The following is a 26112-nucleotide window of genomic DNA, read 5'->3' on the forward strand; positions in this document are numbered from 1 at the left end:
AATGTCTAATCACTAAGCTATCCACCTGAAATTAATATAATATTGTATATCAACTGTAATTTAAAAATAAAAAATATAAAAAACAAATTTTAAAAAGGATAGAAATTGATTTTGACAAAAAAATGTATACTGTTCATATACTATACACGAAGAGGTACAATGTTACTTAAAGGTAGACTATGATAAGTTTAAGATGTATAGTATAAACTATAAAACAAGTGCTAAAAAGTAGAAAGAGGTATAAACCAAAAAAGGAGATAAAATGAAGTTATAAAAACAAATAATTAATATAAAATAAGGCAGAAAAAGTGAAAAAGGGGAACAAAGAACAGATGTGACTAGCAGAAAACAAGTAGCAAGATGATGGATTTAAACACAGCCATATCAGTAATCAGATTGAATATAAATTACTTAAACATGCCCATTAACAGGCATAGAGTGTCCGATGGAATAAAAAAGTAAGACCCGACTATATGCAGTGCATATTTACTTTGAACATAAGGACAGAAATAGATTAAAATGAAAAGGATGGAAAAAAATATTCCAAGTTAATATTAATCAAAAGAAAGCTGAAAAAGCTATATTAGTATCAGTCAAGGTAGATTTTAGAGCAAAGAATATTACCAGGGATAAAAGAGGGTCATTTCATAATGAAAAAAGGATTAATTCATTAAGAGGACATAAAAGTCCTAAATGTTTATGTATCTAATAAAAGAGCTTCACAATATAAGCAGCAAAATCTTAAGGAACCAAAAGGAGAACTAGATATATCTATAAATATATTCAGAGATTTCAACACCCCTCTCTCAATGATAGATAGAACAAGTAGAGAAAAAATGAGTAACAATATAGAAGACTTCAACAACACTATTAAACAACTTGACCTAATTGACATTTATAGAACATTCATTCAACCTGACCAGGCTACCATTCTTAAGTGCACAGAGACAATTACTAAAACAGACCATGTTGTTATCTATAAAACCAGTCTCAATAAGCTTAAAAGTATTCAAACCATACCAATATTCTCTTACCAGAATGGCACTAAATCAGATATCAATAACTGAAAGAAATCTAGATAGGAGTTTAAAATCAAGATTGCCCATGTAATAATTAACATCATAGGGAATATAAAAAATGGTATTGTAACAGCTATATATGATGTTAGAGGCGAGGTGGTGGTTATCACTTTGTGAGGGTATAAATGGCTAACTATTACATTGCTTTGTACACCTGAAACTAATTAAAAAAAATACCACACACACACACATACACACACACACACACACAAATAATAATTGTTGAAGATGGGTGACAGGTACACTGGGATAAACAGAATAGTTTAGTGGTATTCTTTCTACTTCTGTATATGTTTGAAAATTTGTAAAATAAAATATAAAAGAGAATAAGAGCAGACATTATTACAGAACTATTTTATACCTTGATGGTGGTGTTTGTATGAGTATTTGTCAAAATTCACAGAACTGTACACTTTAAAGGGTAAATATTACATATTTAAATTATACTTCAATAAAACTGGACAAAAATTAAAAAACAAAGGTTATCACACTTAATAATAGGACTGGGACTACAATCCTGTTTCTTACTCAAAATGTCCTCTGGGCAGGTTCAAATCCCCATGTCATTGGGTTGGGATTCTAAAGCGGCCCCTCTATTTGGCCTCTCTTCCTTTCAGGACTCAAACACTGACGACACAGCTAGCATGAGATTTAAAAGCAGCCCCTAACTCACACTCTAATTTGGAAGTTGGATACTCCAATCTCAGGCCGTATTTGTCTATTTCCTCCAGACAGCTCCTTGTGTGTTAAGGTTGAATCATGAAATTGCCAATAATTAATTGTTTTTGGACCCTCAAAAACAGCAATTTAATATGATCTGCACTAGCTCAATGAGGGAGGCCATGCTCTCTTTCGTAGTTTTGTAATTAAATATCTACTTCCAGTGCGCACCAGTTGGTATATGCTGTAAATATTAGTTAGAAAAAAAGACTTCCCATCTCTCTAAATCAGGGCTGCCAGGAAGCAAACAGAGGGTGTGGTGATTATTGGTGAGGAAGGTGGCTTAAGGCAAAGTCAAGTAACAGTTTCCATTGCATGAAAATTTCAGAGAACTAAAATGTTGAAACAAATTGTTGATATTCAGGGTCACCCATATAATACCAAACTAAGACTGTTTTTATGAGGACTGGCACCAAAGGCCAACTAAATAAATGACTAAGAAATAAAAAGACAAAATTAAAGCTAACCAAAACAAAATTAAAAGGGAAAAAATACCTCAAGTTAAAGCAATCAAACTTGTAATCATGACTTAGTTATCGAAAACATGGATATTTTAATATAGATGAAATGTATTTAAAAATAGAAACTGAATTTTATTGAGAACCCAAAGAAAGGTAATTCTTTTGGTTTTTAATAATTTAAAGGTTATTGATCTACTCAGTGTCATTTTCTTTTTTATATATAACTTTTTTGATGTGTTGGATGGGTGCCATGCTTGTAAACCTATACTGTACTCATAGCCTAAGCTGTATTGTTGAAAACAGGTTATCTTGGTTCCACTTCTAGTATTGACAAGTCTAAGGAATAATGTTGGCTATCTTCCTAAATTTCTGTGTTATTCTTACCTACAAGTTAGAACTAAATAATAATAATCGATGACATACCATAAATACATATATGGCAAGTCTGCTCATGTTATTTTATACTATTAGCTAATGTTAGCTCTGTCTAAAATTATGGAGATAAAAAGGGCCTGGAGATAAATTCTGTAGCTCAACACTCATATTTTATAAGGGAAGAAATTCAAGTCCCCAAGAAGTAATGCAAATTATCCCCAGTCCTGTTGAGAGTGACAGAACTAGAAATAGGATTCTGGTTTCCAGACTACTAGCATAATGTTCTTTTTACTAAAATCCAACAGGTTCTGACATTGGAAACTTTGGAAAAAAAAAAGAAAAAGAGAGATAAATTAATCATGAAGCATATACTATATTTCAGAAAACATGGTAAGCAAAAGTTTCTCAGTTAAAAATCAAATTACAAAGGGAGTACCAACGCTTCATAGAACACTCTGAATAAAAAAGTCTACTGAGTCTACAGTAATTTTCAAGTAGCATTTTCTTGATTAAATTTCTTAATGAAATTGCATAGGGTTAGGAAATCCCATAGTGGTGTGACCACACATTTTGATGACCAAATTTAGGAGCTTTGATGATTAAAATGTTTCCTGAATGAATGAATGAATGAGTTCTCCCAACTACTGAACACCACACTCCAGCACTCTAAGAGAGTAGAGGATTTCCTCACTTTCCTTGGAAACAGAGAATTTACTTTGACTCCTGCTGTAGGTCCCAAATTAAATAACTATTAGTTCCTTCTAAAATCCTGAAAGATTACTAAGCCAAACCACAGAAACCCCAAATTATAGACAATATACTGGAAGTTTTATAATAACAAACATTATTAGTAAGAAACTTCAGCTATAATTTCCTCTAAAGGATATGATTATCACACAGATTAAACAGGACCAAACAGAATAAATACATCAAACTGACAGCAGACTACTGGAGAAAATCTGCAGAAACACTAAATGATCAATTAGTCTGAAACTCTGACGATTACCCTGCATTTCAAAGCTCTCACAGGTCAGTCAGGAATTTTAAGAGTATTCCAAAAACAGACGATGAACCAAGGTGACATACAACAGGAAACGGGCCAGTCTTTCAAGAGGATGTTGAAACAAGTTCATATAAAGCACAGTTCAATTTTTCAAATCAATTTAAGCTTCTTCCTCCAATCTAGAGTCTTTTTTTTTCTAACATCAAAAGAATCAGATTTTAGTGACTTAAAAGAAAGCTCTCTCTCTAGGTTTTTCACACTTGAATATTTTCACAGTCAAACAAAGAAATGCCTAGGAACATGAAAGCTCAACCTCCCCAATAACAACCAACTTGAAACTTGATCGGAATTCAAAGCCTGAAATGCTACCATCAGCTTAATTACAGTTGATTTAAACAATTCCTTTCTTTTGCATGAATAGTCCAGATTAACTGGGATTTTATCATAAACTATTTAAACCAGTATTAGGAAACCCTGAAAGACAGCCTTAAAAAAATTAAACATAAATTAAAAATTAAATTAAAAATGTCTTACTTCTTTTGGACTGAATTTATTTTTATAATATTTCATTCACTTCAAATTGATTTTTGATCTGTCAGACCAACCCTTAAATGAATATGTCACTTTGTATTTACGTTCCAAGTCTAATGAATGCCATAACAAATGTGCATTCCTTGGCTTCTTATCTGTGCACACTTTCTAAGCAGCACAGAACTGAAACAATATTTATCCACCTCATGCTCAAAATGTTCAAACTATAAATCTAGAATCAATGCTTCCCTAATGGAATCATCAAGAGCATAAAACCATTCATAAAGTATTGATTTCTGCGACAGTTAGGTTTCTTCTAATTTGTCCTTGTCTTTATTTCCAGAAGAAAAATATTGCTAAAAGTGGCACAAATGCATCAGAAGTCAAGTGATCATATAATTTATCATTCAAACTGGGCCCCTTTTGAGAGTGAAAGGGGGTGCTGTTAAGTAATTAGGCCAGGGCCACAGGTGCAAACTGGGCTGTCTCAGGGAAATCCAGACATGTGGGCACCTTATGTCTCAGTGTTCAAGTGAGGGTGCACATTTTCATTTTCAGGCCTTCTCTTGGTCTTGGAAAGGCCCCTAACAAAAAGGGCCTTTTCAATCACTATCCCTGGGTGCCATATTCTGTCTGCTCCCACTTCCACAGCATCATGTTGCCTCACTTACCCGACCACCATGTCCTTGGGTCCAGCAGTTACAGTGCAGATCCCATCCTCACAGTGTTTCCCCACCAGGCTGTGTGCGTGCAGGTGGATGTTTTTTCCGTTTGTGACCAACTGAACAATAACCTTTGCATGTCCCACATAGTTGCAGATCTATGTAAGAAGCACATTTAAAAAGTTAGTACATCTGACTACATTGCAATGTGGTAAAACGCTTAGGACAAGCCAGTAAGTATAAAAGGTACAATATAAAGTCAGGTATACCTGTACATATACAACCACAGCTCTATTTTTAACAATGTGAGGTGAACAAATGAGATAGAAATAAATGAAAATGCTAGTGGTAGCCGTTTTTTGTGTGGAGGATCCACTCCAGGAAGCAGATCATTTATAATACGGTCTGCATTTGTAAAGTTCGAATGCACATCTTGGAGGACGCTGTGTAGCCACGAAGCACCCCCTTCCTAACTAACCAAGAACACATTTTATCTGCACCCTCATCACAATTTCTGGTCATAAAAGTTGGATAAACGATCTGTCAGAAGGGAACTGGGGTTGATGGATGACGGAAATCAAGGGAAGGAAGGAGATGAGCAGAAACAGTGCATCCTACGTCTCTGCCATGAGATTAGGCAGGAGAGACTCTTGCCAGGGACCTGGCTCTGAAGGTTGGCAATGGCCACCCAAGCCCACAGACCGGGCCTGCAGTGATCTGTCAGGATACAACAGCCTTTGGCAGCACTCGCTGCTAAGAGCTCTGACAACTGAGTTACATAGGTCCAGGCCATAGTAAGTTTCTTCAATTAAAATATGTGCACTTCCTAAGTGCAAATCCTTAGATAGGACACCTGTTTAGCTATTTTAAAAAATCAGATTTTTCTATTTAAGGTAATTTATTTTTTTGTTATACTTTTAAAATGTTAACAACAGCAATTAAAAGGAAATTGCATGGGGATAATGACATTTTAAGCAAAGAGAGGTTGGGCACCCTTTCTCCTACAGTTGGTCCTCAGACCCCTATAGTAGACCACAGACACCTTCCTTGAGAAAGCCCCCACACTAAAATCATATTAACAGAAAAGACGAGTGGCTTTCTTTTTACCTTCCTGAATCCTGTAAGTCAGAATCCTGACATAAATTCGGCCAAACTGCTGGAAACGCACTATATTTCCTCCAAGGGTGACCAGCCATCCTAGTTTGCCTAGGACTTCCTGGTTCCAGGACATTTAGGGCTAACAGCTGGTCACCCTGTGTCCTCAGCTCCTATTGGTGTTTTTGAGGAAGTCCATGCCCTACAAAGAGGGTCTCCCAACTAGACAATCATTAGAAATACTTCGATCTCCACAGCAGCCTTTAGCTCAGAAGGGAAAGAAAGTAGAGAGGAATTTCATCTAGCAATGGATTCTTGATGGCAGCCTTTCGGATATAAATCTGAGGCAGAACCTACACTTTCCAGTAAAAGTTCTTGGAAACAGACAGACTCCTTTTCAACCAGTCTACTTCTATAAATATCATCAAAGGGATTCATATTCATCCCACTGAAGCAGGTGTTTGTAAGAATTTTTTCTGTATGGATGTTTTTCCCAATCCAATCTCTCACTGCAAGAGGAGAAGGTGATAAGAGCTGGGATTATTCCCCAGAGGGTTCTGGGGGAGAGAAGTTCCCCACCTGAGCAAAGGAGAGATTCCCCTCTAACCAACAGTGTGGCTCCACTGGAAATGTTGGGGCTTCTCTGATTGAACCTTGGCTCAGAGCTGCGGCCAAAGTCTGCTTCTGAACTCTCTAACAGCCATTCCCGAGGGACAGGGCCACCTAATCACAAAGAGCAAGCTAATCACAAAGACCGGTTAGGATTAAATTAGGTTTTGACCACCTCAAAGCACAAATAGATAATTTCTTAAACAGATACAGCACTTGAAAAAGCCCTCTGGGCATAGAAGTAATTATGAAGTTCGTGCTTTCACTTTTATAACAGGCAGAAAGTCTTTGCCCTTCAGGACAGGGCAGGGAACAAAAAGTTTTGGGTTTGCTCCAAACTTGGCTGTTGTCCCTACATACTCCCTGGATTGCTAAGGCCAGTAATGTGCCTTTGGGGTTGACATCTGAAGTCAGGCTTTGTTATGACGACATACTCCGTAAGGACTTCTTCAGCAGTAAATAAACAGTAAAAGAGCACTAAATAGATTGTGTAATTCCACTTTTTGTTTTCCTTCCTTGGGTTCATTTATTTTTTAAATTTATTCATCAAATATATTTTTCTCTAGGTCTTGTTTTGTTTTGTTTTCGTTTCAGGTGTACAAAACATTGTAATAGTTAGACATTTACACCCCTCACAAAGTGATAACCACTTTTAAGTGCACTAAGCACAGAAATGCAACAGTGGAAGGCATGACAAAATGCTTCACTTGGGTGAAATGCTTTCTTCTTCAGCAGGACACCAGAAGGAACCCAGGGATCAAAGTCCAGTCACTTGGGATATCTGGGTCCTTCAGTGTCACTGCTATGAAGGAATCAGTCACTGGCACTGAAGAAAAGAGGTAGGAGGTGTCCTCAAAAAGCACAGCGTTTTCTTGCTATTACTGCATGATCGAAGGGCGGCAAGAATGAGGAACTGGGTAGTCTCTGAGGTAAAGGACATGAAAAACTTGCCAGTGACTAATGCGCTGTTTGAGCCATTTGAAAGAGTTCAAGTCAGCATGGTATCATCTGGTTTTTACACAGACCACACGGCAAGGACAGGGAGGCCCCTGGGTTTTGTGTACTTTCCAAAATACTGACTGAAAGAAGAAAGCTGAAGTGTGGGGACAGAAAAAAATAATGATACTATTTTCAGGTTATGTGACAAATGAGGACAATGGAATTCTAACTTAGGGGAGGACATACTTTATAAAATGCCACGATGACTGAGAGCTATTTGAAGTTGGTTCAAAAATTAATTAGTTCCATGGAGAATTTGATGATTTTTATTCAGCCTCCCTTTTACTTCCTTGAATAGTGGTTCCCTTGAACATCAGATTTATAGAAAGCAACCCAGTATCTGCCAGAAACAGTAGGTTATTTTTGAAAGAGTCTGGATATAGCAGGCTCTTAATTAAGCACTAATGGCTTAAACACAGGTTAAGCTTTCAGTTAGAGCCAAGGAGACAAAGGTGACAATTTGAGTAATCAGCTACCAAGGGACACTTCCAGAGCATGTACTGGAGGGGTACATTCCTTGGGCAGTGTTCAGTTCCTCATCTGTAAAATGGGGATAATAATTGGACACCATAGGTTTGCTGTGAAGATTAAATATGTTAATGCAAGTATAGTCTTTAAAACACTGTCCAGTAAGTAACAGTAGTACACAAGTGTTAACTATTGCCTTATTTATTACCATAATGTACTCCTCTACTTAGAGATCTTTAAATAATACAACTGCCCTGAGATGATTGTTTAAAAAATCCTGTCTAAAGGCAGGTGGTTAGAATAAATGACAGATTAAGCAATTTTTATTCCTAGGGTAAGTTTTATTTTTCCAGAGTGCCATATTTTATGGGGTTGGTTAATTTTCTAGTAATAGTTCTGTTATTATAGTGACACCTATCATTCTTGGTGGTGCTCAGGATTTCGTGGCTTCCTTGATGAAAATTAAGCCTTTCTTCCAGGAGCTTTATGACTCAATACCTACTGATGACCACAGGCTAGATCTGCTTTTTGCGTAAGAAATGGAAACCGAAGTCTCAGATAATACCAAACTTAGTCAAATCACCTCCTTTTATTTACAACAACTCTGTCATGCTCTGGCAAAGTACATACTGTTTCTTTAAAGGTGATTAAGAGAAGTAGTCTAGAATTTTCTGGGAATCAGAACTTGGAATGTCCAATTTACTCGCTGAGTAAATGTGACCAAATCACAGAATGTAGAGTCAACATGAATGTAAGATGTGACATATGAAGTAGTTCTTTTCTGCTTAATTTACCCGTAAAGTGATGATAATGATGATGATAACTGAAGAAGAGGAGGAAAAAAAATCCACAATTTTCAAACAGAAATCTATTCTGACTTTACTTATGTACGTAACTTTGTTCTCCAGCGCTAAAGCACCAGAGCAAAGTGGTTAAATCCAAGAGCTCTCAAGCCAGGCTGCTGGGCTCAAATCACTCTGTTGCCACTTATTAGCTGAGTCAACAGGGAAAGATGGTTGACATCTTTGGCTATCAGTTTCTTCATCTTCAAAATGAAAGTAATAACACATGTGATTTCATAGGATTGTTTTTAAGGATTAAAGGAGTTGATACAGTGTTTGACATCTCATGGGATTAGCAATCTCAAGCATCAACCCTCTCTCCTATCCAGGCTATTACCTCACTGATAACCAAAATGTGTCCATTTATTGAGTATTTATTAAGCCTCGTTTGTGTTCCATGCCCTGAAGTCAGTCAGGGAGTGAAAGGATACACAGTGAGTGCACACCAGACACAACCCCTGTTCTGCGGGAATTAAAGAGGGGGACCAAAACTAATCAACGAATGTCATAAATAAATGTAAATGCATAGCTGTGAAGCACTTACAAAGAATATATATAGTAGGGATTTGACCTGGTCAGGAAGTCAGAGAAAGTTTCCTGAGGGAGAATGAGGGCTGAGCTCTGAAAGAAGCCTAGAAATGGAACAAGGGAAGGGATGGGTAGGAGATGAGGAGGTTGAGAAGAGAACAGCATGTGCAAAGGCTCTGTGGTGAGTCCTACGTAACACTTTCTAGGTCATGCTCATTACTATTTCTCAGGGTTTTCTTCAAGTGGCTCCTACCACCTGGGGCTGTCCCAGCCTTCTCTTCTCTACCTAGACCCACCCATTCTTCAAGGGTAAGACCTAATTCTGAATCTTCCATGACACTCTCCTCACCACTTCAGCACATCCCCCCTTTTGGGGGGAATGTGATGGGAGTGGGCAGGAAAAGTCCACACAACATATTGCAACCAGAAGATGGTAAAACCAACTGGCAACTATAGGGTTATTATCTTAGCTCTTCTGCTTGTTAAATCCCCAGAGCATATACATGTATATGTCCTAACTTACTGTTTGTATAGAAGGGAAGGGGACATGTTAACTCAGCCGATTTTCGCATCAGCTCTGTGGAGGCAGTAGTGGTACCCCATTCCACAGCTGAGGGCACATTAAGATGGAGAAACCAGCCATATTCCTATAACCGGAGTGAGTGGGCAGCCCTTTGAACTTGGGTCTGTCCACCTCCAAAGCCCATTCACATTTTCCATTGCACTGGCTACCCTTTGGCTCAATCATCTTTTCTTTTGTATGTATCCAGTCTGCCCAGTGATTTGTAGCTCTCCTTTGCCCAGCACAGAGTTGGTACATGAAAGTTATTCCTGAAAAACTTGTTCGTTTGGTTTTGTTGGTGTGTGCTGTGAGAAAGAGGTCTCAGAGACAGCTGTGAGGTGGCAGAAGTGCACTCTTGCAAGGCTCCTTCGTAGAAAACATCATGCCACAGACATAAACCATGCATTGATTCTTCTCTGTTAGGTTGCAAGTCAGAATATAAAATGAAGAAAAGGGGTGGGGGAAGGGGATGAAGAGCGAGAGTGGGATAGGGAGGGAGAAGAAAAGGAAAAAAAGCAGAACCTTGTTTTCATAATATAGCTCCTCTCAATGATAAAAAATAGTCAGGTTTCATTGTTCTTTATTATTTGTTGAGCACCCAGGAAGTACAGAATAACCTTTACTAAACAAGGCAGTACAGAACCATGTCTAACAGTTTCTGGCATAACATAGGAAGATGCTCAGTAAAAGCGCTTCTTTCTTTTTAAGGCAGGGATTTCAGGTTGATCCAGTCTGGGATCAAATCCCAGCTCTTTTTCTTCCAGCTCAGCGGCCTTACACAAGTTATATAACCTCTCTGAGCCTCACGCCCCACGTCTACAGCATGGGCCAATAAGGTGACCTCAGAGGGCTGTTGGGAGGACACCAGTGCCTGGCACGTGACAGGGACTATGGAAGCACCAGTTTCTTTCCTTCCTACTCTTTTATGTATCAAGGGCCTGCTTCCCCCCCAGGCCTCTCAATGGCCCTGTGAGGTAGACAGGATTGGTAGGCACTATCATCCCCATTTTGCAGAGAAGAAAACAGAAGTTCAGACAGATTAAGAAGGGCATAACACAAGGTCAGACATCCAAAACAAGAGGACCTTGGAATTCATCCTGAGTCTTCTGAATGTAAATGTGGGAGGTCAGGAAAATATCCTCTGTGACCACTCAGGGCTGACGACCTGGTGTTTTTCCATTAGCGCTCCTGGATCTCCACTGATTTGTTCACATTCTTTCACCTTGTTTAATGCCCTGCTTGTTTCACCAACAGCATATGGCGCAGATGTTAGGCTGGGATCAGAAGGGCAAACTGCGCCATTGAATACAACAAAAAAGGCTAAGAGGGTATCATTAAGTATGCAGAGAGGACAAATAAAATCTCTGTGTATGTCTAAGCCTGCTTTGAAAGTTTGAGTTTTCTGTCACACTTTGATGTGGAGATTCTTTGTTGTTGTTGTTGTTCTATTTTAATTTTCAGTTTCATTGCATCAAATACAGCTTCTTATAAATCATGCTTCTTTCCGAAAATCAAGTAACCTCATTAATCACACAAAAATCCTTACCCTTTGCCTGGGACAATTATCCATGGTTGCAAAAGCTTATGGGAGGAACAGACTCTTTATAACTTATGGATGGATTGTACTACAAGTGCTCATTTATAAACCATTTTTTGGGAACTTGGGTTTATTCTTAACAGAAAACAAAGTTTAAAATAGTGGTATTCTAGTACCATTTCTTTTTTACATCTTTTACTCTCCTCACTATACTATGTGCATTATCAAATTCTTTTTCTGCACAAAGCATAAATATACGTAATATCCAGTGAGACCTTCGAAAGTATCCTGATTCTGATCACTTCTCACCCTCCACTGCCACTCTCTGGTTTCAGGCCTCCACGATCTGTCTCCTGAGTGTTTGCTCCTAAGTTTGTTTCCTGCGCCTGCCCTGCTTCCCCAGAGCCCATCCTCCTGAGAGATCCTGTTCAAGTCAGGTCACGCCAGTCTGGTGACTCCTCTGTTCAAAGTCCTCCAAAAGCGAAAGCTGTTGAAGCTGAATGATTAGTACCATAAGGGGCCTCATTATATTATCCTGTGTATATTATGATTAACATTTTCCATGATAAGAAGTTAAAAGAAAAGAACCCCAAACTTTCCAGTGTGTTTCCATCTTAAAAGCCCTTTTCTTTACAATAGCATACAAGGCCTTGGGCGATGGACCCGCCATTTCCTCTCTGATTTCGTTTCTTACTAATCCCTTGCAGCCATATCAGCCTCCTTGATCTTGGCCTCGCCCCACCTGGGAGCTTCCGTGCCTGCTGTGTCCTCTGCCCAGCACTCCCCTGCCCTCCAGACCTGCAAGCCTCTTACCTTCCTTCAGGCTTGGCAGAAATGTCATTCTTTCAGGGAGGCTTTAACCCTTCACCTTACTCCTCGCTAAACTGTTACCACTCCCACACTCTAATCCCTGCATTCCTGGTTTCCTTTCCCCTGCTTTATTTTTCTCCCTGTGTTCATTACTATTTAATGTACTACACATTTCACTTATTCGATTATTTCCTATTTCCCCCATGAGAATAGAAGCTCTATAAGAGTGGGGACACTGATTTCTTCCCTGCTATAGCCCCAGTGCTTGCAATAATCTTTATCATGATGTAGGCATTCAATAATTAATTCTTTAGTGAATGCATGATTAAATAATTAAGGGATGATTAAATAGTTAAATAACTAAAATGCTATCTATGGAAGGCAATTCACCAATTCACCAAAACATAAAGAGTTGAATTAGGTGGAAATAAGGTAACTATATTCTCTTTCGTTACTTTGTCTTTTCAAAAAAAAAAAAAAAGGCTAGATCCTAGTGTAGCCTCTCAATAGGCCATTTAAATCATTTAAATTAGGGCGTGACTATTATATACCAGAGCAGAACACTAGCCGGAGTTGGCAGAGGGTGTCTGGGTGGGGGCTTTGGACTTGCCGTGAGGTAAGAGGATGCTAAGTGCTGAGGGACAGGAATTCCGGCAGCTGTGGGAAAGTGAAGGGGAATGTGACTCTTGAATTATCTCCCCTGGAAAACCAAGGTACCATCTCTCCTCTTAAAGTCCAAGATACTGCCTTGTCATTCCCTCTTCCCACCCTAACTGCTGTTGCCCAGAAGGCATCACCACGCTGTACTAAAGTCTTAGTACCTGACTCAAACATTTTCTTTACTCCTTGCCTTATTAGCATCACCCTAAGGGATTAAGAATTCACATTTCTGATCCACCCCAATTTCACAGTTCCTGACTCTTGAAATGAGAGGGACCTTCTTTGCTGTTCACTGTGGTGACTGACAGGAATAACCCCTTAGGGTCTTATCATGATGCAGTACAGGGCTGCCCCTCCAAGATCTCCAACTGCTGAGCTCCCTTTCAATAAAAAGCACAAGCTCTGGAATCAGACGGACCAGGTCCTGCCACTGCTAGCTGTGGGCTCCTGGGTGAGTTACTTAGCCTTCTTTTCTCATCTATAAAATGTGAGTACAAATACACAATCTCTAAATTTTCACAAGGATTAAAGGAGCTAATTTAAAGTGTCTAGTACAGTTCTTGATACATAGCTGGCACAAAACAAATGTCTGTGGTGGTTCTTGTCTCTTCATGCCTTAAGCAGGTACCCGCAGTTGATATTTCCTCTGACTTTAATGAGAAAGTAGAAACCATTGCATGCGAGTCTCTTAAACCGCTCTTCTCCTTACTGTTACCCAGGCTCAGAACTTCACATTTTACTTCACCTTACTTCATACGTCCTCTCCTAATTCAGAGCAATGTAGATTTGTTCCCTTTTCCAGGGATAACCACTCTGGTTTTGCCCTAAATGACATACCTATTCCAGATCACCTTGAATGACCCTCTACCTGCCTCTCCAAAGGACGCTTCCCCTTCGTCCACAAAACATGTCCATTCTTCTCCCTTAGTTTTAAAAAAAAATCCCTTTCCTGAGTATGACGATGACAACTGTAATGGTTAGCATTTATTGAAACCTATGGGCCTGGCACTACACCAAGAAATACAGAAGTATAGAACCATTCTTCCATTTGATTTTCTCTATAATCCAGTGAGAAAGGTTCTTAAAAGATACTTACATCTGCTTCAGGGACATTCTGTTTTTCCTTAACAAGAATGCAAGAAAAGCTCTAATCACCAATGCTGAAACTCTACTTAATTTGTAGTCCTTTGCAAATTAACTAATTCTCCTCTCCCGAAATGAACATGTGACTGGAGGTCATGACGGACTCAATGTTTCCAAACCCACCAGCCATTTCTTATTATTCATCTCCTTTAACCTCTCTGAGGCCTGGGATGAGTTACCATTCCCGCCTCGATACTCCCCCCTCCCAATTCATTGGATGCTTCGGCGAAGGCACTCTTCTTCCTCCCCAAAGAGAAGTTTCGCCGGAGATCCATCCTCAGTTCATTTTTAATCTTTAACATGATCACTCTCTTGACACTCTTATCTCGTCTCCCAGATTCAATTATCTACTCCATTTAGATGACTCCTCAATTTCAATCGCATATGCTTACCTTCCTTTGAAGCACCTGTAACGTATCTGGCTACTTGCAGGGCATCTTCTCGTCTACAACATCTTTACAACTCAGGTTGCCCAGGACTGAACTAACTGCCTTCCTTCCGAAACCTACTCCACCCCAGAGCAAATGGAGCACCACACTCCAAGCAATTGTACCCAACTCCTCCTATCATCGTAGATTCCTCTGTTGTCTTCTACATTTAATCAGTGGCCCAATTTTGGCCAGGTGGCATCCCCCAAATCTCTGCCATTTGTCCCTTTCCTCTACTCTCATTGCCTTAGTTTATCTACCGCAGCCCAAACTCTTAGTTTAACTCATGAGAATCACCGCAAATTTTTTAAACTGGTGTCCCTGTGCCTTTCCCTTCCAATTTCCCTTAGCAGATTGCTACCAGATTTATATTCCTAAAGCACAATTCTGATTAGGGCATATGATTTCTAGATTAAAACTCAAGTAATCTACCCATTTTCTACACAATTCAGTCGAAATCCTTGAGTCTTGTAAGATTTGGCCCTATTGTATCTGTCTAACCTTATTTCCGTCTTTCCCCTTCTTGTACTCTTTTTCCAGCAGAATTACTCACTAGGCCCATTCAACCTCAGAGGTTTCTACTGAACCTTTGCTGCTGATTTTTCTGCCAGTGCTGTTTTCTCTGGTTAGATCTATGCTTTCAAATTTCTACCTTTCCCTCAAGCTCCAGTCCAAAATGCAATTTCCGCCTTGAAGTCTTTTATGAGCACCACAACTAGCTGGCTCTTATAAGTTTACCTTTACCTTAGAGCGATTAGGCCATTCATTCTTTCATTAAAAAAAGTACTTTATTCAGCAATTCCTACATGGCAGCTACAGGTGCTGGTTATATAGTAGTGAATAAAACAAACGGTATTATCATTTTTCAGTTATTTAAGGACATATCTTAGTCTCCCTATTAAACCAATTGATCCTGGAGGACAAAGGTGCTAATTCTTCTCTCTATTTCTCCAACCCCCAGCACAGAACCAGTACTTATTTAATCAATATTTATTAAAGGAACTAATAATCACTGGCTTCAGGCTACACTGAGGAAGGAGGGAGCAGCAAAGTAGTGAAAAGCTCCCAGGCAGCATTTGGAAAAGATGCTGACAGCAGGGCCAACCAAGCTATGTTCCCTTCAGGGCTGTTGAAGGGTCACTGTCATGTGACAGAGTTCGCCTCACTAATATAGCTATGAGGGATTACCTGAGGAGTTTCTGAAAAGTTCTAGCGGAAGGTGAGTACGTGAAGGCAGCTAACCTGTGAGTTCTACTATCTCCTTGGCTTGAAATCACAGTTGGGAACACCTAACCCTGGCACTATTTTTATTTAAAAGAGGATTATTTTTTGAAGCACTGTACTCTCTTAGGCTTTTCCAATGAGAAAAATAACTTTCATTTGTAGACAGACTGGATGCAGACATGATAAAACATCTTAGTTTTTATACATTCTATTTCCAGGTAGCATTTAACCCTGACATACAATTTCCCGTGTGCTGGGGCTTGACCAAGGTGGAGGGATGGGTGGAAAACCACCACCGAGGGTTGATTCTGGGCAGAATAGCAGTGAGACTGGGCAGCGGAGAAGTGCTGCCTTGATCTCAGGCTCTGTGTGATGTGCACAGCTGATCTCGTGTTCACCATCCCAGCGCAGCTGCACAGGTGGGCTTTCCCCAGAAGCACCCAGAGACATACCCTCCCCTTGGAAAGCACTTCTAACTTCATAGTGTCAGTTTACGCGAAGTCACTGAAAAAAAATCCCAGGAGTGGGAAATCATCAGGAAGCTTTACCCTATCCAAAGTTGTAATTTATTTTCAAGTATCATTCCAGGTTTGGAAAACCCAACGGGGATGACAGCATAGTTTCTAGAGTTTAAAAAAATTGCAATTAATATATATGCCTCAAAATTCTTAAATTTGTAGAAGAATGTTCTCCTGAAATCTGAAAATTTTCAGGTAAGAACATTTTGGTTAATTTTCAGTGTTGCAGTAAGTGGCCAGAGTCTTAGTCGCCATTTATTATTATGACGCTGCATTAGGCACCTAACCTCTTTGGGCCTCTCAATTCTTCATTTGCAGATGCACTAGATAATATCTAATGTGTCTTCCAGCTCTAAAATTCTATGATTCCTAGTCATAAGTATAGGACACACAGGACAACACCCAAAGATCACATTTGCAAACTGAAAACAAAAGTTTAAAATCACAGAATTTCTGAGTTGGAAGGAAGCTAATAGGTAAACTTAATTTTAAAATTGTGAACATTTTACATTTCACCACAATTACAAACTGAGAAAACATACACTCAACACTCAGATTACCTGTTGCAATGAGGCCTCTGATAGCATGGAAAATCAAAATTTAGAGACAAAGAAAAACCTTTATGTTAGGCAAAGATTTCAACTTTTGTCATTAAAACTGATTTTGAGTACCCAAAGTGTTTATTTGCAGTAAATCCAAGGGGGGCCTTGCCCTGGATATTTAAGTCCTGATAATAAAGAATTGTCCTTTCTGGGGATATGTCAGAAATGCTTCCATTACACAAGTGTGGGGAAGAAACAGACAAGCAAGAAAAGACAGAATGAGAAATTTTAATTTATAAAGTTTTTAAAATCCGTACAAACTACATGACAACAATTAGAAGAATCAGGCCACATGTAAGGTATGATTGAAGTATGTCCAAAATAAAAATGTTAGATTTCCTATTTATTAATTCTTTGAAAACAGAAATTATTAATGTACGTTTTTAACATTCTTTTAAAATAGTTTTAAAGTCTCTCAATATAATGTTTTTAACCCAAAATTAATTTGAGATAATTCAGGATATCTTCTGCCTCTTCGATACTCAAATTTACTTGGGATTAAATATTACTGATTTTGTAGAGAGATATTCCATATTCATTAACACTCACTCTTAAAATGGCTCATTAGTCAAAGCAATCTAATATTCAATGCAATCCCCATCAAAATGCCAATGGCATTTTTCACAGAAATAGAACAAAAAAATCCTTAAATTTGTATGGAATCACAAAAGATCCTGAATAACAAAAGTAGTCCTGAGAAAAAAGGACAAAGCCCAAGGTATCATACACCTTGACTTTAAACTATATTAGAAAGCTACAATAATAAAAACAGTATGGTTTGGGCAGAAAACCAGGCACACAGAATAATGGAACAAAACTGAGAGCCCGGAAATGAGCCCATACATATATGGGCAACTAATTTTCGACAAAGGAGTCCAAAACATACAATGGAAAAAGAAAAGTCTCTTTAGTAAATGGTGTTGGGAAAACTGGAAAGCTACATGCAAAAGAATGAAACTAGAATGCTATCTAACACTATACACAAAAAATAACTCAAAATGGATTAAATACTTGAATACAAGATCTGAAACAATAAAATATATAGAAGAAAACATAGGCACTAAACTTATGGACCTTGGTCTCAGAGGGATTTTTGTGAACTTCACCTCAAAGGCAAGAGAAGTAAAAGCAAAACTGAATGAATGGGACTACATCAAACTAAGAAGCTTCTGCACAGCAAAAGAAACCATGAACAAAACAAAAAGGCAACCAACTGAATGGGAGAAGATATTTGCAAATGATACCTCCAGTAAGGGGGGTAACATCCAAAATATATAAAGAACTCATAAAACTCAATTTAAAAAACCCCACAATTTGATTAAAAAAAAAAAATGGGTAGAGGACCTGAATTACTACTTTTCCAAGGAAGACATAGAGATGATCAACAGATATATGAAAAGATGTTCAACATCACTAGTTATAAAGGAAATGCAAATCAAAACTACAATGAATTATCACCTCACACCTGTTAGAATGGCTATTATCAATTACACAAAAAATAATAAGGTTTGGAGAGGATTTGGAGAAAAGGTAAACCTCACACACTGCTAGTAGGAATGTAAATTAGTGCAGCCTGTATAGAAACAGTATGGTGTTTCCTCAAAAAATTAGGAATAGAGCTATCATTATCACCCTCTTCTGGATATAACCTGAAAAATTTGAAAATACTCGTAAAGAGGTATGCACCCATGTATTCATTGTAGCATTATTCAGTGGCCAAGGCATGGAAACAATCTAAGTGCCCTTTGATGGATGACTGGATAAAGAAGATGTGGTACATATATACAGCGGAATACTCTTCAGCCATTAAAAAGATGAAATATTGCCATTTACAAAAACATTGATGAATTTTGAGATAACTATGCTAAGTGAAATAAGTCAAATGGAAAACGACAAGAACTGTATAATTTCACTCCTATGTGGGATATAAAACAAAAGCAACAAATGAATAAACAAAAACACACTAACAAACAAAATAACAAATTTACAGATACAACAGAATGGTGGTTACCACAGGGGAAGGTGGGTGGGGAGGACAAAAAGGGTAAGGAGGTCAAATACATGGTGATGGAAGGAGACTAGACTTCGGTTGTATTATAAAGTTGCACATCTGAAATTTATATAATGTTATTAACCAATGTTACCTCAATAAATTTAATAAAAAATTTTTAAAATTCATATACATAAATATCACTGATTTCTTTTTTCTTAGAGGCGTAGAATCATCCTCATGATATCTTTTTCTTTTTAGAAAACCTATCACCTTCTCTGAAATCCACTGGTCAGAGACATAATTAATTTGGCCCTTAATGACTGAAAGTATTTATAGACATTATTTTATGTAGAATTTAATTTGTACTATAGTAAATACAGCTGCCTGTACAAGAATTTGGACCACTTTGGGAAGAAAATAATTAGCTGTTCCTTTCTTCAGAAGGAAAGTACATAAGATAAAAGCATTTCAATTATTCTTCTGTGATTTCCTGTGGAAAACCCCTCCTAAATTAGGAGAATTACAAGTGAGTAGAACTGGGAAATTTTCTTTGTCTGATTTCTTGTTGCCATTTGTTGGTTAATCTACGTCCTGGGCACTGATAGGACAAAAGAGAAAATGCGATCTAAGTGTCAGACTGAGGTTAACCAACGCATTGTACCGTCTACATACAATGATGTAAGCAAAAGGGGGAAACACCAAAATTTCTAACAAGCTCTAGGATAATATTAGCCAGTAATTTGGAAAAATAGCAGGACTTTAAACCTGCCCCAAACCTTCAATGGGATAACTTTATGTTGTTCAGCCTGTATACGTAGACTAAAACACAAAACATGAAATAAATCATACACTTTGACGCTCGGATGAAATGTTCTGCAGGCTATTTATTTCTAAATATTATGTTTAGGGACTCGCCAGAGAATTATAACTGCCCTATAACCAAATCTTGATATTTTTTTCCTTATTATGAAGTTATAATTTATTAAGCAGAAAATCTTTGAAAGGCATAAACAAAAGGAATTTACGGATCGTAAAGGATCTTAACACAAGTTAGCTTCCCTACCTTGTTGTCTTCCAGTTTATTGTTGAACCAGTCAACAATAAATGACAGTGAACTTCATCCTGAAGTTATATATTTCACCCTCTGGCCGCTCTAATTCTTGGTGACAGCTGCAACCTCCCTCTCCGGGGGCTACCACTCATTGCTCCTTATTTCAGCCTTTTGTGACAGACAGGACACATCGCATCCTTCTTTCCCATAGCAGCCATTCAAATATTTGAAGACAACCAAATTCTCCAGGCTGTAAATATTCTCGGGCTCAACGACTACTCCCTTTTTGAGAAAGGTTTGAGCTTTGTCACCATTCTGTTCTGAACACACTCAAGTTGGCTTTTATTTCTCTATAAATGTGGTGCCCAGCAGCGTCCACAGTATTCCTGGTGTGGGAGTGAGACCACTGCCTCCTTGGTCTTAGATACCATACTTCTATTAATGCAGCCTAATGTGGAATTACTTGTTTGGCAGTCACATCACATTGTTGGCTCTTGTTGAGTTTATTATTAACTAAAACTTCTAGAACACTTGGCACACATATCTCTCTCACCCTGTACTTGTGGTAATTTGTTTTCCGGATGCATTCATCTCTTTTAAATATCTCTGCTTAAGAATTTAGCCCTTTGCCCCAGCTTTTCAAATATTTGAACTCAAATATTTGTTATCTACCCCTTCATGTCACTGCAAATTTAATAAGGCCTCCATTGAAGACACCGATAAACTATATTGAAGTGGCCGGGAAAGATCCTTGGAGCTGGAAATATCCCTCCAGGTTGACATCACCAGCAAGAGAAATACTGTTAACTCCTGAAGTGCCAAACTGAGATCTCTAGCGTCTCACTATTTCACCATTCCAACAACCCTGTCAAAGTAGACAGTGAGGTACATTTGGTGTCACTTGTTCTTTCTAAGGTGCCTGGGATGGATACCCAGCTCTCTGTCTCTGGTTTGGAAATACACCTATCAAATGCCATGAGCATTTTGTCATAAATGGAGGAGGTTGGGACTATCTAGCCAGGAGGTGCTCTCAAGTGAGGGTACAGTTTCGCCCAGCCCTCCTGCACCCACACACTGCAGAGCATCTTTTGATATTCCTCCAGCAAAACCTGGGGCAACACCCATATCATCATCCATATGTATGTGTTTCCTGGATGATCCATGTAACCGTGGGGGAGGAAATGGTCAGTTCAGGTGAGACCGCAGAACTTAGCACTGTGCCTGGCATGTGGTGTGCACTAGACAAATCCGTGCTACGTGAACGTGAGGAAGGAAGGAAGACCAAAAGGCTCTGAAATCTACAAACGGAATGTTATAGGCTTAGATGGATTCAGGTTTCTAAACTAACAATCCAGAACACAATTTAAATCAAGGCTCTGACTGATCCCTTTTGCATCTATATTTCTATTTAAAAAAGTAATAAAATGACTTCATAATGACTTCTAAAATCTCTAGTTAATTTCATTTAAATGAAAGATTATGAGATTGACATATATCGATATTCAAAAAAATGAAATTAAATCAACTAGGACGGAAAATCACTAAAGCTTCATGCAAACAAAAATAAATGACTAACTATATATCCCAATGGTACTGGAAGTACCTGAAGGAAAACTATTTAATCCAATAAACTTTTGAACACATTATTCTGATTGAATACCCTCTCAATATATCTGAACGTCAAAATAATTGCAAAAACATTTTGAACTGTATTTAGTAAGTTTGTAGCTAGTACCGATATTAGTATAGCAATTCTGAAGCTATTCTGTATGTACCATAGGGCTGAGCAAAATGAGTAAGTATGCTTAACATCACTGGCAGCTAGGGTTTTCATTATCGGGGAAAGGCGATACAAACATGGGACGGGGAAGGAAAGCAAGACGCCTGTGGTGTTGTACTGCAGTTGGAGGAATCAGTATGGATTCAAGAAGAAATTTCTCTGATAAAAGAACCGGGGCTTCTTGGAGAGATGGATGATTCTAGGGCTGAGGCAAGGAAAGAATGGGGTGAGCCTAGAGTATTATTTCTGAAATAAGGAAGTGTACAAAATCAAGTGGGGACATGTTAAAAGGAAACAGGAACTAGTATGATAGACTCCCACTGGGACAATTTAAGGATCAAAATAAATGACAGGAATGGCTTATAATACTTTAAATAACAAAATCATCTATGAGTATACTGTTACTAAAAAATGTTTAAAGGAATATGAAGAAGAGAAAGTTCCTTTCTTAACATAAAAACCCCCAACTAACAAAAAAGTAAAAGGAGTGATATAAATACAAAATCAAAATCACAAATTTATAATCATCAATTACTAATAATAATTGATTCAGGAAAGAATCATCCATTAAATGCTAAAACCATTGGGCAAAAGAAGCTGAGGATGGTGGCGTGTACTGGGGCGGCAGCAGTGAAGGTGGTGAGGATGCTCAGATTCTGGATAAATTTTAAAGGCACAGCCAATAGGATTACTTGATGGATTAAATATGGAATGTGAGAGGAAGAGAGAAGTTCAGGATAATTCCAAGGAATTTGGCCTGAGCAACTAACTGGAAGGATGGAGCTGCCATTTTCTGAGAAGGGAAAGGTATTAGGAGGAGCGGATTGGTGGAAAAGATTAGGAATTCACTGGCCATAGTAGGTCTACAAGCCATCCAAACAGTAATGTCAATCAAGCAGCTCAGTCTAAGCTGGAGAAAAGAATTTGGAGTCGTCAGCATCTATAAGCTACTTAAAGCCGTAAGAGGGAGGAAATGAAAAAAGAGAACCTGTTCTTGGTCAAATTTTAGCTAGTTAAACACTTTTTAACTAGTTAAACAAACTAACTTCCTATTTAAGTTTACATTTCTATTTTTAATTGGTGAGCAATAACTGAGTGCCCAAAGAATGAAAAAGAATTCAGTTTAATTCAGCAAATATTTGTTACACATATACCAGTAGAAGAATATATCAGGAAGAAAAAAGACATGGTGCCTGCCCTTAAGAAATAAACTCTAGAAATGGAGAGAAAGGCATGTGCATAACTGTGAAACAATAGGAGGGACAGTAATAGAGATACGCAAGGATACCATGGGCCGATTAAAGACGGACACTAAGCAGTCACCTAACTCCGTCGGGGAAATGAGGGCAAATCAAAGGAGTCCTTATACTGAAAAACACGGCAGAAAACTACATAGGAAATAAATTATACAACACGGAGCTGAAATGATATTTCAAAGAGCTGAAAATAACGTCAGGATAAAAACTTCACCATAATTCATAAAGAATGAAGAACATCTATAAAAGGAAAACATCATGGTTATTAAAAGGCAACTTGATGACAAAATACATTTTAAAAATATGAAGACCTCAGAAATTGGGATCAAGTTGGATGATCAAGGTAGGATTTTTGAGCTTGTCCTTTACAAAAGAAAGGAAAATAGGTGGATTCAGAGGCTACAAAAGATAATATGTACAAAAGAAGCAATGAGAAGCTGCATCTGAGCAATGGCATGCCATACAGGCCTTACAAAGAATAAGGTAGATACCCAAACCTGACACGCACAGAGTACTCACCATGTGTGAGCCACTGCCCTTTACAAATACTAATTCATTTTAATCTTCCCACCAACCCTGTGAGGTAGGTACTGTTTTTATTTCCCCTTTAAAGAGGCACAGACAGGTTAACCGACTTGTCCAAGATTACACAACTCCTAAGGGGCAGAGCTGGATTTGAACCCAGGGTACTGTGCTCTTGAGTGTGCTATTAATTATTTTGCTCTATCACTTCTCTAGAGTCTATACACTACTGAGGAATGTCCTACAGAATTCACTAAGTGAAAAAAGCAAGGGGCAGAGTATTTTACAGATTAACAGAATATGTGTGTGTATATAAATGCACATATATGCTTTATGTAGTTTATGTTTCATATGTGTATTTGGATGTATAAATACACATGTGCTTATCCACATAAACATACACATGTAGGCTTGTATATGCACGAAATATTTTTGGAAGACTACTCAAGAAATTCCTAACAGTGCTACTCTCGGAGGAGGAGAGGAATCTTGAATAGAAGGGACACATCACTATACAAGTATGCATTTTTGTATTACTTGAATATTTATTAAATGAATATGATACTTTAAATTAAAAAAACATTTTTAATTTAAAAACAATAAACCAATGGGAATGTCACACAGACTAGACATTCTCAGGTCTGGCCTAAAGTGGGAGCACACAGGGTCCCACAATTTCAGTAATGAAGGGGGTTTAGAAGTCTTAGTCTGTTCATTGGCAGAGGAGTTAATTGATGTTTGTTATTTTGAATTTTTGAATTTTACCAGTACTCAGTTTTTTGGTTGGGGATACACCCACCCCCCATTCAGTCCACGAGTTTGTGGTGCAGCTAATCCCACTGTCAAATCCAGGGGTGGAGCCTGGGAATGGCTATTAACACAACCAATCTGTTCCACATGCCCTGCCACATGTTACCTCCAAGGGTTGGCCATGAAACAATACAGACCAATGAGGGCCCAGAAACCTTTGTTTCAGTTTCCAGGAAAGCAGACTCTCTGGTGCAGGACTTGGTGCCCTAACAGTGAGCCTGGAGCTGCTGGGGGCCACCTGGTGGAGCTGAAGATGGGGAAGCCTACACAACAGAACTCATAGCTGAGAGAGAGAGAGGGAGAGAGAGAGAGACAGACAGAGAGAGAGACAGAGAGAGAGACAGAGAGAGACAGAGAGAGACAGAGAGAGGCCAAATGGTGTAGCGTCAGCTCCGAATCCAGTGGAATTTGAAGCTAGCTAGCTCTTCCTTTGGACTTTTCAGGTTTTAAAGAAATAAATTTCCATTTTCGCTTAGTTTTAGTTGGTCTTTACCTATTCCAATGGATAGAGAAACTGAGGCAGAAAAAGCCCTTTTCAACTTGGAAAAGTGTTGTAACATGCCTACTGGCACTAGGACATGGGTCACCTGATTCCTAGTTGGGTAAGGTAGGAAGGAGAAGGAAAGGAAGGTCAGTGAGATGGGAAGAACAAGATGGAACAGCAGTTGGAGGGGAGCCTTGCCGGCTGACTGAAGACTCGTGCTGTTTCCAATACCAACCTATCATTAGAGCATCGTATTATCTGTCTCTTTAGCTACATCATGCTAGTGCTAGTGCTTCTTTGGGGAAGATAATTCTAGCATTTCCTGCACCTTGACTGTTCATTCATTATACAAATAATTATTGGCCACCTACTATAGATATTATATATACTACCTAGATATTATTCCAGATACTGGAGATAACAGCGGCAAACAAAATAGAAAACAATAAATCTCTGCCTTCATAGAGCTAACAATCACTTTACAGGCATTTTTCATGATTTTTTAAAAATTAAAAACATAAACATGTTAAAATGAACATTTAGTGCTAGAGACATGCCAGGGTTTGTGCTAGGTTCTTTTATGTCACTTACTTCACTTAATCCTAATACTATTCCTGTGAGGTAGGTAATTTTATTTTCATCTTATAAATGAGGAAAATAAAGTTGAAAGAGATTAAGTGACTTGTTGAAGATCACACCATCTGTAAGTGGCAATCTCAAGTAAGATCTAGCTTTTGCTTTCAAGTATTGTATTTTGCTCACTAAACCACAGCTCTATTTAACTACTATATGACACATGTCTCCACTTTAGCAACTTAATGGGTTTACTCAGATCCTGCACAGTCCCGGGTATTATATAACACACTAATAAAGAACCTTATATGAAGCAATTTATTATCTTCTCTTGATCTGATATTATTGCTCATTGGGTTAGTAACTAAGATGTGATCTCATATCTGTTTTCTTTATGAAATCTTGCAGTGGTATGTTAGAGTTGGCTTGACCTGCTCACAAGAGTTGATTGTTACATTTTCAGAAATTCTGTAAGCCAATTGACTTCATGTTGATAGCTTGAAATTGACTATGGTGGGTGTATACTTACATCAAGTAAATTGATGAATATTACAAATCAGGTGTTTTTTGTTTTCCTGGAGAGCCAGTTATTACACATTTACTAGCATACCACTATATTTAAGGCCCATCATCTACTCAATGGGGAAATCACGTAGAAATTAACTTTCTTAAATAAATTATTCAAAATACTGGCAGAGTTCTCCAACTTGAAAGATTTTCTACTGCTCCCTAAATATATAATAGTGATATATAAGGGTACACCATGGACACATGCAAATTCTTTCCC

The 26112-nt window shown here is 38.3% G+C and overlaps 1 protein-coding gene across 3 annotated transcripts in view; it reads right to left on the minus strand.

The window, feature by feature from the left end:
* Positions 1-26112, minus strand: part of NFKB1 (nuclear factor kappa B subunit 1) — a 115096-nt gene that overhangs the window by 45668 nt on the left and 43316 nt on the right. For 2 of the 3 annotated variants that reach the window (XM_019738929.2, XM_019738928.2), the window contains exon 6: positions 4841-4989. In XM_019738929.2, the coding sequence (XP_019594488.1) occupies positions 4841-4989 (149 nt within the window). Of the gene's footprint in view, positions 1-4840; positions 4990-16814; positions 16863-26112 lie in introns of those variants that run through there. The other variant, XM_074323026.1, reaches the window with a different exon arrangement.

Source organism: Rhinolophus sinicus, linkage group LG02 (genome assembly GCF_036562045.2).
Source record: "Rhinolophus sinicus isolate RSC01 linkage group LG02, ASM3656204v1, whole genome shotgun sequence".
Classification (NCBI taxonomy): Eukaryota; Metazoa; Chordata; class Mammalia; order Chiroptera; family Rhinolophidae; genus Rhinolophus; species Rhinolophus sinicus.